Source organism: Molossus molossus, unplaced genomic scaffold (assembly GCF_014108415.1).
Source record: "Molossus molossus isolate mMolMol1 unplaced genomic scaffold, mMolMol1.p scaffold_m16_p_19, whole genome shotgun sequence".
Lineage (NCBI taxonomy): Eukaryota > Metazoa > Chordata > Mammalia > Chiroptera > Molossidae > Molossus > Molossus molossus.
Window position 1 is genome coordinate 46,758,265 of NW_023425354.1, and position 13,520 is coordinate 46,771,784.

General features: G+C 43.9%; 1 protein-coding gene across 1 annotated transcript; it reads right to left on the reverse strand.

Annotated features, from left to right (window-relative positions):
* Positions 1-573: 573 nt before the first annotated feature.
* On the reverse strand, positions 574-13,144 carry ZFP3 (ZFP3 zinc finger protein). Its single transcript, XM_036268915.1, has 2 exons — positions 13,106-13,144; positions 574-3,429 (listed from the first exon to the last, which is right to left on the reverse strand). Exon 2 carries the CDS (start codon positions 3,419-3,421, stop codon positions 1,913-1,915), a length of 1,509 nt encoding a protein of 502 aa, XP_036124808.1. The 5' UTR covers positions 3,422-3,429; positions 13,106-13,144; the 3' UTR covers positions 574-1,912.
* Between the last annotated feature and the right edge of the window lie 376 nt (positions 13,145-13,520).

Below are 13,520 nucleotides of genomic sequence, written 5' to 3' on the forward strand. Positions count from 1 at the left end.
CTGTTTATTTGTCCAGCCCTTTTCTCAAGCCAAGGGTATAACCTGGGAGATCATATATCAGGGTACAAAATAAACCCACTTGGTGGGTTTTGGCTGTGACCAGTTATTTCCCCAAGCACGTGATGTCAGTCCATTATATTCAAGTCCATATAGCAATTCATAATATAAATGTGCAAATGATTTCAAATAAGGCAGTAATGAATCCACCTAGCCATAGCACAGCATAGTGGTTAGGTGCACAGACCAGCGTTGGAGTTTTGGCTCTTACAAGGTATGTGATCATTGGTAAGTTACTTCAACATCCCTCCTGCCCTTCCTCATCTTTTAAGTTGGGGTAGGAGTACCCATATCATTGATGGTTATGCAATTGTAAATCAACTAAAAAGCATTCAACTCAACACTTAAAACAGGTGAATTTTATGGTATATAAAGTATACTCAACAAAGCTGTTTTTTTTTAAAAGAAAAAGGGTACCTAGATCATAGAAATGCTGTGAAAATAAAAGTGTCAACTGTCTGGCATTGTGCCTGATGCACAATAAACACTCAGTAAATACTAGTGATTAGTATTAGTATACTAAAGAAAAGATTAAAGAATAGAATTTTGAAGATATATAAAGTTAGATTTTAAAAAGAATCAAAGAACTATTGGGTTGGTTGAAACTCCAGACATCATTTAGTTCGACTCCCCTCCTTTTACAGTTGAGAAAAGTAGGGCCCAGCAGGTGAAGTGCCTTATTCAAGGTCTGGCTCTAAAACCAGACCCTAAGCCTGCTGGGTTCCCATTAGTGCAATTCCCACTCCCACCCACTGCAACAGAAAACCGGACACATGAAAAATTGAGGATGTGTTTCCCCAAAGAAGAAAAAAACATAGGAGAACACAGAACACTCATGTAGAGATGTTAAAAAGGCCCAAGGGCAAACTGAGAAGAGGCCATCACATCACTGCCTATCTGTCCAGGGGGGTCCAGGTCATGAGAGCATTAAGTGCTTTGGCAAGGAGGCCCTGGTCAGTCAGGTGAACCGGTTCATCACTGTGGCCAGATGCCTGGTGATGGTGACGCTGTACAGTCCTGCTACTTCCTGACACAGGATCTGTCAGCAGCAGCAGGAGCTGGGGTCAAAGTGAACGCAGTAGAATTCCTGGGAGCAAGCAGTTAGTCTGAGCAGCCCGAAGGGAGACATAGCTGCTGAACAGCTGCCGTGCCCGTGCTGAGTAGTCTGGCCTCACTTTTATCATCCCCTGGCCTTGCTCATCAGCCCCTAGATTCTAAGGGCCTTTTGCTGATGATTCTGTAAATTGCCCATCAGTTTCCTCCATCATGGCACCCTCTTCTAGCAGGAGATATGAAATGACCCAATGATTTCCACTCCTTTAGTGCTGCCATCTTCTAAAGGAACTTGATAGCATGTTTGCAAGGTTTTGAAGCTAATTAGAGCTTAGTAAATTATGCCAATGGTAAATGTTGGACAAGAGAACAAAGTGTGTCTTCTAGGCCACAACTTTCCAACATTTGAGGGGATAACATTCAATGAGTCGAGTCCCGTTCTTAGGAAGTAGTGGAATCACATTCCTCCAGTTTTCCTGAAGAATAACAATTTAGGCTAGACGGCTGGTATGTAGACCCCTAATAGCATGTGACCCCCTAGGGGAGGAAAGGGGAAGGAAAGGAAAAAGGGACAGAGGAGAATTAAGGCCTGAAACAGCTTTTATGATTTAACTCTGTACACTGAAACTTCTCAATGAATAATTCATAAAAGTGCCTCATTCTATTTGACCATCTATTTAAATAAAAATCAGTAGAAGGACAGAGGAGGTTCTGTCCATTCACTTGATCTGAGAACTTGGGGTGTACACTATGAATAAGTCTGACTTCGGCTTTTCCACAGAAAGCTTTCCTACTTTGCAAATCATTCCATACAATGAACACTTTGATGTCGGAGGAGGTGAGAGCTCCGACTGAAAGTCTTCTGACACTCTTGGCACTCGTAAGGCTTCTCTCCAGTGTGAATCCTCTGATGTATGATAAGTTGAGAATGCTGGCTGAAGGTTTTCTCACACTCATTACACTCATAAGGTTTCTCGCCAACGTGAATTTTCTGGTGGAGAAGCAGCTCAGAGTTATCCCAGAAGGTTCTTGCACATTCATTACACTGATGAGGTTTCTCTCCAGTATGAATTCTCTGGTGGACGATGAGATGGGAGGTCCGCCTAAAAGCCTTTCCACACTCAAAGCATTCATAGGGCTTCTCTCCAGTGTGAATTCTCTCATGTCTAAGAAGTTCTGAGTTCCCCCTAAAGGCCTTCCCACATTCCTTACATACATAGGGCTTCTCACCAGTATGAATTCTAATATGTCTAATAATCTCTGAGTTCTGGCCAAAAGTTTTTCCACATTCATTACATTCATATGGTTTGTCCCCTGTATGAATTCTTTGATGCCGGATCAGTTCAGAACTCTGACCAAAGCCTTTCCCACATTCATTACACAGATAGGGTTTTTCTCCAGTATGAATTTTCTGGTGTCTAATAAGGCCTGAGCTATGCTTGAAGGCTTTGCCACACTCATTGCATTCATGATATCTTTCCTCAGTGTGAATTCTCTGATGCTGAATAAGCTGTGAGCTGACCCTAAAGGTCTTCCCACATTCATTACATTCATATGGTTTCTCTCCAGTATGGATTCTCTGATGTAGAATAAGCGCTGAATTCTGACTGAAGGCTTTACCACATTCTTCACATTTATAAGGTCTCTCTCCCGTATGAATTCTATGATGGTGGATGAGATGTGAACTCTGAATGAAGGCCTTTCCACATTCATTACAAGCGAAGGGCTTTTCTCCAGCATGGATTCTCAGGTGCCTGCGAAGGCTTGAGTTAGTTCCAAATGTTTTTCCACATTCTTTGCATTCAAAGGGTTTCTCTCCACTATGAACTCTCATGTGCTGGATAAGATGTGAATTCTGATTAAAGGCTTTCCCACATTCTTTGCATGTATGAGGCTTTTCTCCCACAGAACTTCTCTGTGGTTTGTTAGGCTCTAAATTCTCTATGAAGTTTTGGCCAGAGGTAGCAAACGTACTAACTGCTTCTGCTGTAATATCTCCCTGACGTGTCATCAGGTTTGGGCTGGGACTGCAGACTCTCTCGGTCTCATTCTCCTGGTCTTTCTCACTTGAAGGTGATTTCTTAAAGATAATCAACCCTGATTCAAAGTCTCTCTCCTGAGGAGGCATCTGTTCCATAATCTCTTCTGTGGACCCTCTCGAATGGCCCGCCAACAAGTCTTCTTCGCGTGCCGCTCCAAACTCATGATGCTCGTAAACTACCTTTGGAAGTTTTTCTAAGATTGCCCCTTGTGGCTCAGATTCTTCAGAAATTTCTTCCTTGGGAATTATCTCCTTGTTCTCAGTCCCCATCTCACAATCTGGAATGAGAGAGAGTAAGCGTGTGAAGTGGCTATACCATATCTAAATGAAGCTGATGCTAGAAGAGTATGGAGCTTTGACCTGGCTCTGACAGCACTCAAAATCAGTCTTGGTATCTGGTGAAATTATAGGCTGCTGGTGAAGAGAAGAAAGATATTTAGAATTATGGTAGACATGCTAAACAAACAGCACAAACTGACGGGAAACAGTGAGAGAAATTATCAGAGGCAGAGAGTTAAAGCGAGAAACAGGAAATGGATGGTAAGGAGATGCTGATAAAAATTCCATAATATTAACAGCGAGTTGGGGCAGACCCTGAGGCTTGGTAAGAAAAACAGGAAAAATGGTGGCCATATTAATACATGGTACATGGAAAAGGTTGGATGAAAGGGCAAAAAAATGACTAATACAAACAACTTTTGGATTTATAGAAAAAGTAAACCAGCCCTGGCCAGTTTGGCTCAGTGGTTGAGCATCGGCCTGCGGACCAGAGAGTCCCGGGTTCGGTTCCTGCTAGGGGCATGTACCACAAAAAAAAAAAAAAAAAAAAAGTAAACCAGAAAATGAATAGCAAAAGGAACTTTCCCAAGCCCAGTCCTGCGGTACTCACCAGCTCTAAGAACAGGGGATTGTATATGTACCCATTCAAAAGATTAACATGACTTAGCTGTAACCAGCACAGAAATAACTACCCTTGGCTCCCTTATATTTGGAGGAAGAAAGGTTCTAGCTTAATTTTCTCCAGATGGTTAGTAAATGCATAAATAACTACTCTTCTTTTCCCTACTGATTTGAGATGCCACCTATGTCATAGTTTAAAGGACTATATTTGTGTGGGTTAATTTCTGGGTCAATTTCCAGACTCTATTCAGTCCTATTAATCTTTCTATTCCCTCTCTAATCCCAAATTGATCAACCTATTATAGCTTTGTTAAAAGTTTTAATGTTAGAGAAAGTTCTCTGTCATTAGTCTTCTTTTTCACATATTTCCTATTTTCATATTTTTCTATGTAAATTTTAATATATTTTTGTAAAATCTTCTAACTTATCCTGATGTGTTGTATCCATGTCTCTGTATGAGTTTTCTTTTAGTACGTTTTTCCGTATATTTTCTAACTGGTTATTATTTTCATATATAGCAATGCTGTTGATTTTTAGATACTTAGTTTATAACTGGCCCCTTTATAAAATTTTCTTAGTATTTTTACAGATCTAAAGCCTATGCTTTTTTAAACTTTAAAAGGCTGTGGCAAAGATTTTAGTTGTCTATCACAATATCCATTCTTCCCTATCTCATTAACAACAGAATAATGAATTCATTTAATATAGTAATTGGCCTAGCTATAGAAATAAATTCTCAGCTCTCTCTCTCTCTCTCCTTCTTTCCCCCTCCCCCAAGAAAATGCCTGCTCAAATCTTCTTTTCGAGTGTACTTTACTAAGCTCCAGCGGCCCTTCTTTTGCCTCTGTAACTTGTTTCCTTAGCCTATTTCTTCTGTGGCTCACTTTTACTACCTCTGTAGCTCTCTAAATAAACTTTCTCTTATAATTTGTGGAGGGGGAGTTTCAAACTTCTTGGTATTTAGGTATTGCCATGTGGCCAACTTCTGGCCAGCAAGAGAGTGAGACACAAATGAAAGGGCATAAGAAGTCTCCTTCAGAGTGAGAGGATGCATTTCGTCACCCTCTTCTTCCATGCTGTGCCTGGGGCACGAGCTGACAGTTGGAGTGCCATCTTGAACCTTGAGTACACTGACATACCCTATGACAGGACCAGAGCTGGAAGGAACCTGGGTCCCTGATGACTCTATGGAGCTGCCACAGCAGCCCTGGAATGCCTACCACTGGGCTTCTTTCATTTAAGAAAAAACAAGTTTTGCCTTGCTTGAACCATTACAGTTTTGTTTTGTTTTGTTTTTTAATGATCCCAAACCCACTCTAACTGGCACAATGGCCATAGGATTTTAGCTGTCCCAGTCACAGAAGTAAAGTCCAAATGATGTGAGAATAAGCCTGGCTTCTGTTCAGGCAGTAAGCAACCTGGAGCTAATACTGAAGAGGCCCTTTGCCTAGGCCAGTGCATTTTTTGTGCCACAGCAAATCTGAGAAATTCCTCCCATCAGTAAAAGTGTTAACTGTGGAAGGTGATTCTCAAGGGGGGGAATGGGCAGCTATGGCACTTTTTTTTTTTTTTTTGTCCTCACCCAAGGACATTCCATTTTTTGTTCAGATAGAGTGGGAGGGAGAGAGAGAGAGAGAAACATTGATGTGAAAGGGACACATCGAGTGGCTGCCACCTACACGACCAATCAGGGCTGGGGACAAACTGCAACCGAGGTACATGCCCTTAGCAGGAACCGAACCCGGGTCTCTCTGGACCACAGGCTGATGCTCTAACCACTGAGCCAAACCTGCTAGGGCGGGACTTTATTCTTTAGAAAATGCAGTTATGGATGATTTTTAAGCCAAGGATTGACAGAGTCCATTGTCAGACTAGCATTAGGCAGATGCACACTAGTGGCCATGTAATGGCTGAACTAGTAAGCAGTATGCCTAGACATAAGGAGATCAGTTAGAAGGTTGATGCAGTCATCAAAGTAAAGGGTGATTAAATCTAACTACGGCACTAGTAGAGGTGAAAGAAGAGGACACATAGAGGAGAAATACCTAAGAGGACACATTCTGTAGGATTTGGTATGTGACTGGATATAGGTATAAAGAATAGGGAACAGTCAAACATGATGCCAGATCTCCCTTTGTTTGAGGAATGGTAATTAGATGAATAGTGGTACCACCAAGGCTGGGAATACTGGGGGAGCAGCTAGTTCAGAAAGGAGGATGAGCTCTGTTTTGGACTAATTGAATTTCAAAGTATCTAAATAGAGGTTTCAAGAAATCAGTCAAAATATGTTAATCTAAAGTTCAGAGCAGTCAGGACTAGAGATACAGACTTGAGTACTCAGCATAGATGGTATGAGTATAGTGAGAACTATCAGTTATCTTCCATATTCCCCTCCAGATCTTTCTGCCTTTCTCCACCCTACTCTGCCCCAGAAGGCTAACCTACACAGCACATATCAACAGGCCCTCTGGATTCTACCTGTGTTCCACCAATGGGGAGGCTCAGCAGGAGGCTGGAAGTAGAGAGGAAAGTGAGGTCAGGGTATTTATTCTCCTGGTTCCTATATCACCTTGGGCTGATGGTCTCCCTTAACTGAAGGTCATTAGTACTCTCAAGGAGTCTATCCTACCCAAACGTCTCAACAACTGGGTTTTCCAGTAACCTTTCCTACTTCTTGTCTCTTATGACCTGGGGCTGATGATCACTCCATGGTTGCCTCAACACCGTGCCCACACATGTGTCATTTATAATTAACCTCTTAGCAAATATTTGAGTGAAGTAACTGTTTCCCGTTAGGACCCTAGTGTTAAAGGGATGGGTGAAGGAAGAGAAGCCTGCCAAGAAGAAAAAAAAGGTTAGTGAAGTAGGAGAAGAACCAGAATAGAAGTCATCAGGGCAATGGCAAAAGGAACTAAAAAGTGTCCCATGTAGTTGAGAGATCCGGTAGAATAAGAACTGGAAAACATCTACTAGGACAATTAAATAGTCATAAATGACCTGTAAGAACAGATTCAGTAGAATGACAGAAGCAGAAGCCAATGATGGTGGACTGATTAGTAAATTTGCTGCTTCTTTCAAAAAACTTGGATGAAAGGGGAGGACCAAAATGGGCAGTAACATTAGAGGTTAAAGAAGTGTCAAAGAAGGATTTTTGATGACGGGAAAGATTTGAACACGTTTATATTAGGAGAGATGGTGCCAGTCGAGAGACAGGGGTTAAAAGGGAAAAGATGAGATTACTAAAGAAGTGAACACCCTGAGAGGCAGGAGAGGCTGGGGTCAAGTGGTGAGGGACGGGGAGAGTGGTGATTTTCGGATGACCTTTGTACTACCCCTTTTCTCTGCCCAGCCTCCCTGTCATCCACATAATGGTAGTTATTATCACTGTCCTACCCTGGGGCTTCTTCATCACTCATCCATGGAGCTCTGGTAACCCTCGCCCCCCCTGCAATGCTCCACCTCCAATACCTGTTAGGAACTTGACTCCTACTGGAATCCTAAAGCCTTGGAAACAATTTGTGCTACCCCTCGAAATGACCTGGAACCTTCTTCAACTTTCCCTGCCTCGGCATCTTCTTCCATTTTCCCATGGAGTAAGGGTGGGCACCCAAAAGCTGGATTCCTCCTTTTTGGTAAAAGTTTTGAAAATTATAGATATGTATCCATATAGTTGTAAGGATCCACTGCAGAGAATTTTGCTATCTTCCTCATCCATGGTACCATTTGAATTGGGAAGTACTCTCTTAAATAAATGTCCCTCTAATACTCAGCCAAGAACAGGTCCCCATCTACTTCTAGCCCTCTCTCTGGCCTTTCCTTTTCACCCTCATCTCTCCTATGGTTACTTCTTTCCATCAACTAGCTCTTTACAAAGTCATCATTCAGAGAACACACATGCGTACCACACCATATGGAAAATCACTTGTCCACAGTTAAGTCAAGGTAAAGATATGAAAGCTAGGTAGGTACCTATCCCAAGCTTCAAGATCTAATTCAAAACTCAAATCCAGAAAGTTTTCTCCAACTAAACTTGACCCCGTCTGACCACTCTTTTGCTTTGCATTCTATCAGTGACACAATATTATTGTAATTTGTTAAATACTGTACAGGTATCTTCTCATATACAAAGCAAAGCCAATCTCCATTTGGTTGATTTTCCCAGAAGCACAGCCACACATTAAACCTCATTCTCGTATGGAAACATTAGACTATTCAGCCTAAATTTACATTTCCAAAGGTAATGTCATATCTTCATGTTTCTCACTTCTTCATTTCTCTGAATCAAAATTCACTGTTTCTGGAGAGAGATTAAGATAGAGGTGTCGCCCTGGCCTGTGTGGTTCAGTAGTTAGAGCACCGGCCTGTGCACCAAAGGGTCATGGGTTCGATTTCCAGTCAAGGGCATATGCACATGCAGGCATGTACCTGGAGCACATGCAGGAGGCAACCAATAGATGTGTCTCTCTCACATCGATGTTTCTCTCTCTCTTCCTCTCCCTCCCTCAACCCCCTCCACTCTCTCTAAAAATCAATGGAAAAACATACTCGAGTGAGGATTAACAACAACAACAAAAACAAGGTGGAGGTGCCACCTAAGAAGGAGGTGCCACTGTTGGTCCTCAGTCTCAGGGATGACAAGCAGACCTCCACCAGATCTCCACAGTTCAGAACAGGGTCTTCAACTCTGTTTTTTGTTTTTTTCATGAACCCTAGATATGTTTTTTTGATGAACCCTAGAACAGGCTCAGAAAGCCTCATTCACAAAATACTGATGCATAAACCAGATACCCATCTATTAATTAACAATGAGAAATAAAACTCTGAAGGACCACACTGCCTAGATGAAAATCTACAATGGGAAGCCACATGAAACACTGAAAATTGTTTAGTAGGCTTGCAATCACAGCAAGATTTTATTTTTAATGAATGGTTCTTAAATAATGATTCTGGCCTAGAACTAGGCTAAATGCCCAAGAATCCACTGGGAAATCAGTTAAAAATACAAATTCCCCACCTCAGAACTCTCAGAATCAGAATCCCCAGGGGAGGCCAAGGGATCTGTATTTTTAACAAGTGCCCTAGCCAATTCTGATGCCCCACCAGGTTTGTAAGTCACTGTGTTAGACAGTATCCATCTGGTGCATCCATCTCTACCTGAGGTCTGGTCTATCAAGTAGCTAAACACATGTGCAAAGCAGCAGTATTATAAATACACTGTCAGTTCTTGTTCTGATTTTTTTGCCTACCCTCCATATTGACTGTCCCTACCCTTCCCTAAACTTCTGAGAGCAGACAGGGAAAATATAATACAATTCACTAAATTCCCTTTCCTGAGTTAAAAAAATCACATTCTTGCCCTGCCAGATGGCCCAGTGGTTGGAGCGTCGGCTCGCAAACCAAAGAGTCATAGGTTTGATTACCAGTCAAGGTACATACCTGGGTTGCAGGTTTAGTCCCCAGCCCATGCAGGAAGTAACCAATCAATGTGTCTATCACATCCTTCTCTCTCTCTCTCTTCCTCCCTCCCTCCCACAGTCTCTGAAAATCAATGGAAAAAATATCCTCGGCTGAGAATCAACAACAAAAATCACATTCTTGTTATGTTCATCAGACTGATCCTAGATACTGTGACTAGACCTGAGTTTGCCCCAACTACCTAAGTCAGAGTTTACAACAATCTCTTGTGATAGCAATATCACTCAATCCTTTGAACTTACCTGCCAAAAAGCATATTGTAATTTGCAGTAAAAAATAAATAAATTAAATAATCTATCAGTCCACAGTCTGATTTGTTCTTTTAGAAAGTTTGTTGAAAGCAAAGATTGGGACTTAAATTACAAAAGGTCAGGAATCATTTTCTTCCTCAACAAACTCTCCCTTTCTGTGGTACTCCAGAGGGTTTTCTACCCAAGGAATACCCCATAGTAATATTAAGGAAGGCATGGGTGAGAGGTATGTCTTGCTTTTGTAGAGGAGGAAAAGCTACAGACCACAGGCCCATTCTCAAGTAGATCGGCGGTAAGCAAGGATAAATACTGAAGTCAAGGATCTAGAGACTGATTCCCATTCAACAATCCATGTGCCCACAGATGTTACAGAACGGGTTTGTGTACCCACTCCACGTACTTCAGTTTGAGCAAAGACTACTGCACAACCGCATTCTAGGCAGACAATGGGGTAAGCAAAGCTTCAGAGGCCAGGAAGTTCAGGAGACACAAAGGGACAGAAAGAACATTCTAACCTCAGTGTAGTATCTGCAGATAAGGAAGAAGTGAGGATGCACTGACATTTTGATGTAGGGAGTGATGAGAGCTTACTATGTACTGTGTGCTAAGCAATTTATTGTACACAATAGCTTGTTAAACCCTCACAACCTCCTTATGAGACAAGTATGCTGGAGAGCATCAGTGAGGAGGAGCCAATCAGAATGCCTTCCTGTCTTTCTCCAGCAACACTTTTGACAGGCCCAGAGCAGGCTGGGAATCTGGGTATATGCATGGAAGAAAGAGGGAGTGAGGGACCTGAGCATGTTAGCCAGGACAAAGCTGAGGTGACTGAGACAGGAAGGCAAATGAAGAGGGGGGAAGGAGGGAAAAGTAGGATGCTAAAAGATGGAGGTTACAGAGAAGGTGAAGAATGTGGTGAGCACCAGGAACCAAGGGCAGGTACCCAGAAAGCTGGCATGAGGTTTCATTTTGAATGTCAAAATTTATAATATACCAAAAATAATACCCTTTGCCACTATTCAAATTTATGACCAAAAAAGGATTAAACGTCTTGGATGTCAACTTACATATATGGAAGAGGATACAAAGCCTTTCAAATTATTTTACGGGGTATTTGAGGAAAAAGTTTGCTCTCAGAGCTCCAGGAGTGAACCCCAACTGAATTAACCCAGTCAAATTCATACCACCCCCTTTGCAAGTGACTGTTCACAACAGTAGGGACTGGTTCAGAATTGGAGATGTGCCTTCATCTGGCTCAATGATATTCTGAGGAGGTCTGCTGGGAACTTCTGGGAACAGTTCCCTGCCTTCCTGCAAGAAGTCACAGGAAGAGACTTCTATAGATTGTTGCCTGGAACTGCTGCTGCCGTTTCACTCCCAAGTTGTGGATGAAGGCAGGCAGAGATGAGAAAATTGAGGGGAAATGGAACCAGGGCCAAGAGCTTAAGTCAGTCCTGAAATCACTTCATCTGTTATCATCCAATTACGAGAGGAAATAGCTTGCATTAAAGCAGCTTACATACAGAAAAAAACATTTACTCTTGATACAAATATTTTTCCTTAAACTTCTGAAAGGCCAGATACTCAATATCTAGTAGAAGAATCACCTCCTTGCCCTGGCCAGTTTGGCTCAGCAGTTAGAGTGTTGGCCTGTGGACCAGAGACTCCCGGGTTTGGTTTCTGCTAAGGGCACGGATCTTGGATACAGTTTGTCCGGGCCTCAATTGGGGCCATGTGGGTGACAACCAGTCTATGTGTCTCTCTCACATCAATGTTTCTCTCTCTCTCTTCCCCCTCTCTCCTTCCCACTCTGTCTGAAGATAAATGCAAAAATGTCCTCGCGTGAGGATTAAAAAAAAAGAATCACCTCCTCCCCAAAGTCTTCATTAACACCTGCAGGAAGGAGGTTCTCTCTTGGCCCTCTCAACGAGCATTTCACTCACCTCTTTCGTTGTGCTATAGTTATCATGTTGCTTCCTATTCATTGCTTCCCAAGACCTAGAGAATAAAAACTTAACATGGCTCACCCTGGCTGATGTGGTGGCTCAGTTGTTTAGGCCCAGTCAGGTCTGGTGCACCAAAAGGTTGCCAGTTCCATCCCCAGATCCCCAGTAGGGAAGTACAGGAGGCCGGCTATTGATGTTCTACTCTCACATGGACATCTCTCTCTCTCTCTCTCTCTCTCTCTCTCTCCTCCCCCTCCCTCCCTCCCTCCCTCCACCTTCCTCTCTCTCTAAAAATCAATTTTAAAAAAGAAAATAAAAACATGGCTCAAAATGCCCTTTTGATCAGACCCGTTTCCCTTCCCATCTCCTGTTCCACACTCTCTAGTGACTGTTGAAAGCCGGAGTTGTGCTCAGGGTCCTGCAGTGCAAACACTTCCTGTTCTTAAAAACTTCTTTGCCTTTGCAAACAGGTTATTCCTGCTGCCTGCCACCTTATACACTTAAACATCTACAGGACTCAGCTCAAACACAGACAGTCCCTTCTGTTTTCTTTCCTGTCCCTTCCCCTAAGACTCCTTAATCTTGTAGTAGTTACCTGTTATATTAGTCTATTTTCATGTCTGCTTTCCTCATTATGATGTGAGCAGGGATGATGTTCTATTCATCTTGGTATTCCCAGTGCCTAACACATTTCAGGTACCTGGCAAATATCTGTTAAATGAATCTGTCTTATCTACATAATGAATTTGTAATACCCTTGAGGACTAACTGGATGTTTCATTAATTTTGTATCTAAAGAGCCTAGAATGATGTCTGACACATAGCTGATGACAATAACTATTTGTAAAAATAAGTCCCTTTTCTCAATCCGGATGATATTTAATTTAAAGCACTATTATTCTTTTCGCTGTCCTCCCTCTGGTTCCCCCAATCAAGAAGATTCTATTACCTGTCTCCTTTCTAAAACTAACCCTCATAAGCCAATATCCTGTCTGCTGGGACCAGTCACACTATGCCACGGGGCCTTCACTTTTGGACACTGCCCGGCCATTTCGGCCCGACAGTTTACTTGGGGATGGGATGTCAGAAACCCAGCTCCCATTGGCTCCCACCTCGGGACCCTGGAAGGGAGTGCCCTGCCTCTTCCGCCCCCCGCGGCTGACAGGCACCGAACCACACTGGGATGGACCCTGGCAGCGTCCTGGCCCCACGCGCCCAGTGTGCAGGTGGGACACGGAGGCCGGGCTGACCGTGCCGTCCAAGGTCACACAGCGAACCCGGGTCAGGAACGGGCCTAAACATCGGGAGTCGGCTGGCGCGCGGGCCGGGAAGTCGGAGCCTAGCGCCCTTCTCCCTCCCGCCGGGACGGAATGAGGTCTCACCGCAGGCCGCCGCCGCCGCCCCACGCTCGCTGGGCTCGGGCTCCGGGGGCCGCTCCGCCCGCTCGCGCAGAACCCGCAGCTGTTGTCTTGGTTTCACGGGCGATGGGCATCGGCGACTTCCGGTACCCGGGCGGCACTCCTGCCAATCAGCGCGCTGCACTCCCTGGAGGAACAGGTGGTTCGCACGCCGGCGCCTCCTCCCCTTCTCCAGCCGAGCGTCAGGCGGCTTCGCCGTAACCTGAACGCCTTCTCGCCGCCGCTGCCAAGGCTGCGCCCTGGAGTGGCCCTGGGGACCGCCGATGCCCACTCCAGCCCCGGGATCGCTAACGAGCTGGGTCCTCCGGGTTTCCTAGAACGGCTCCAGGGATGCACTTCCGCCCTGGGACCGCCGCTCTGCGCGCTGGTGCCGCTCCGC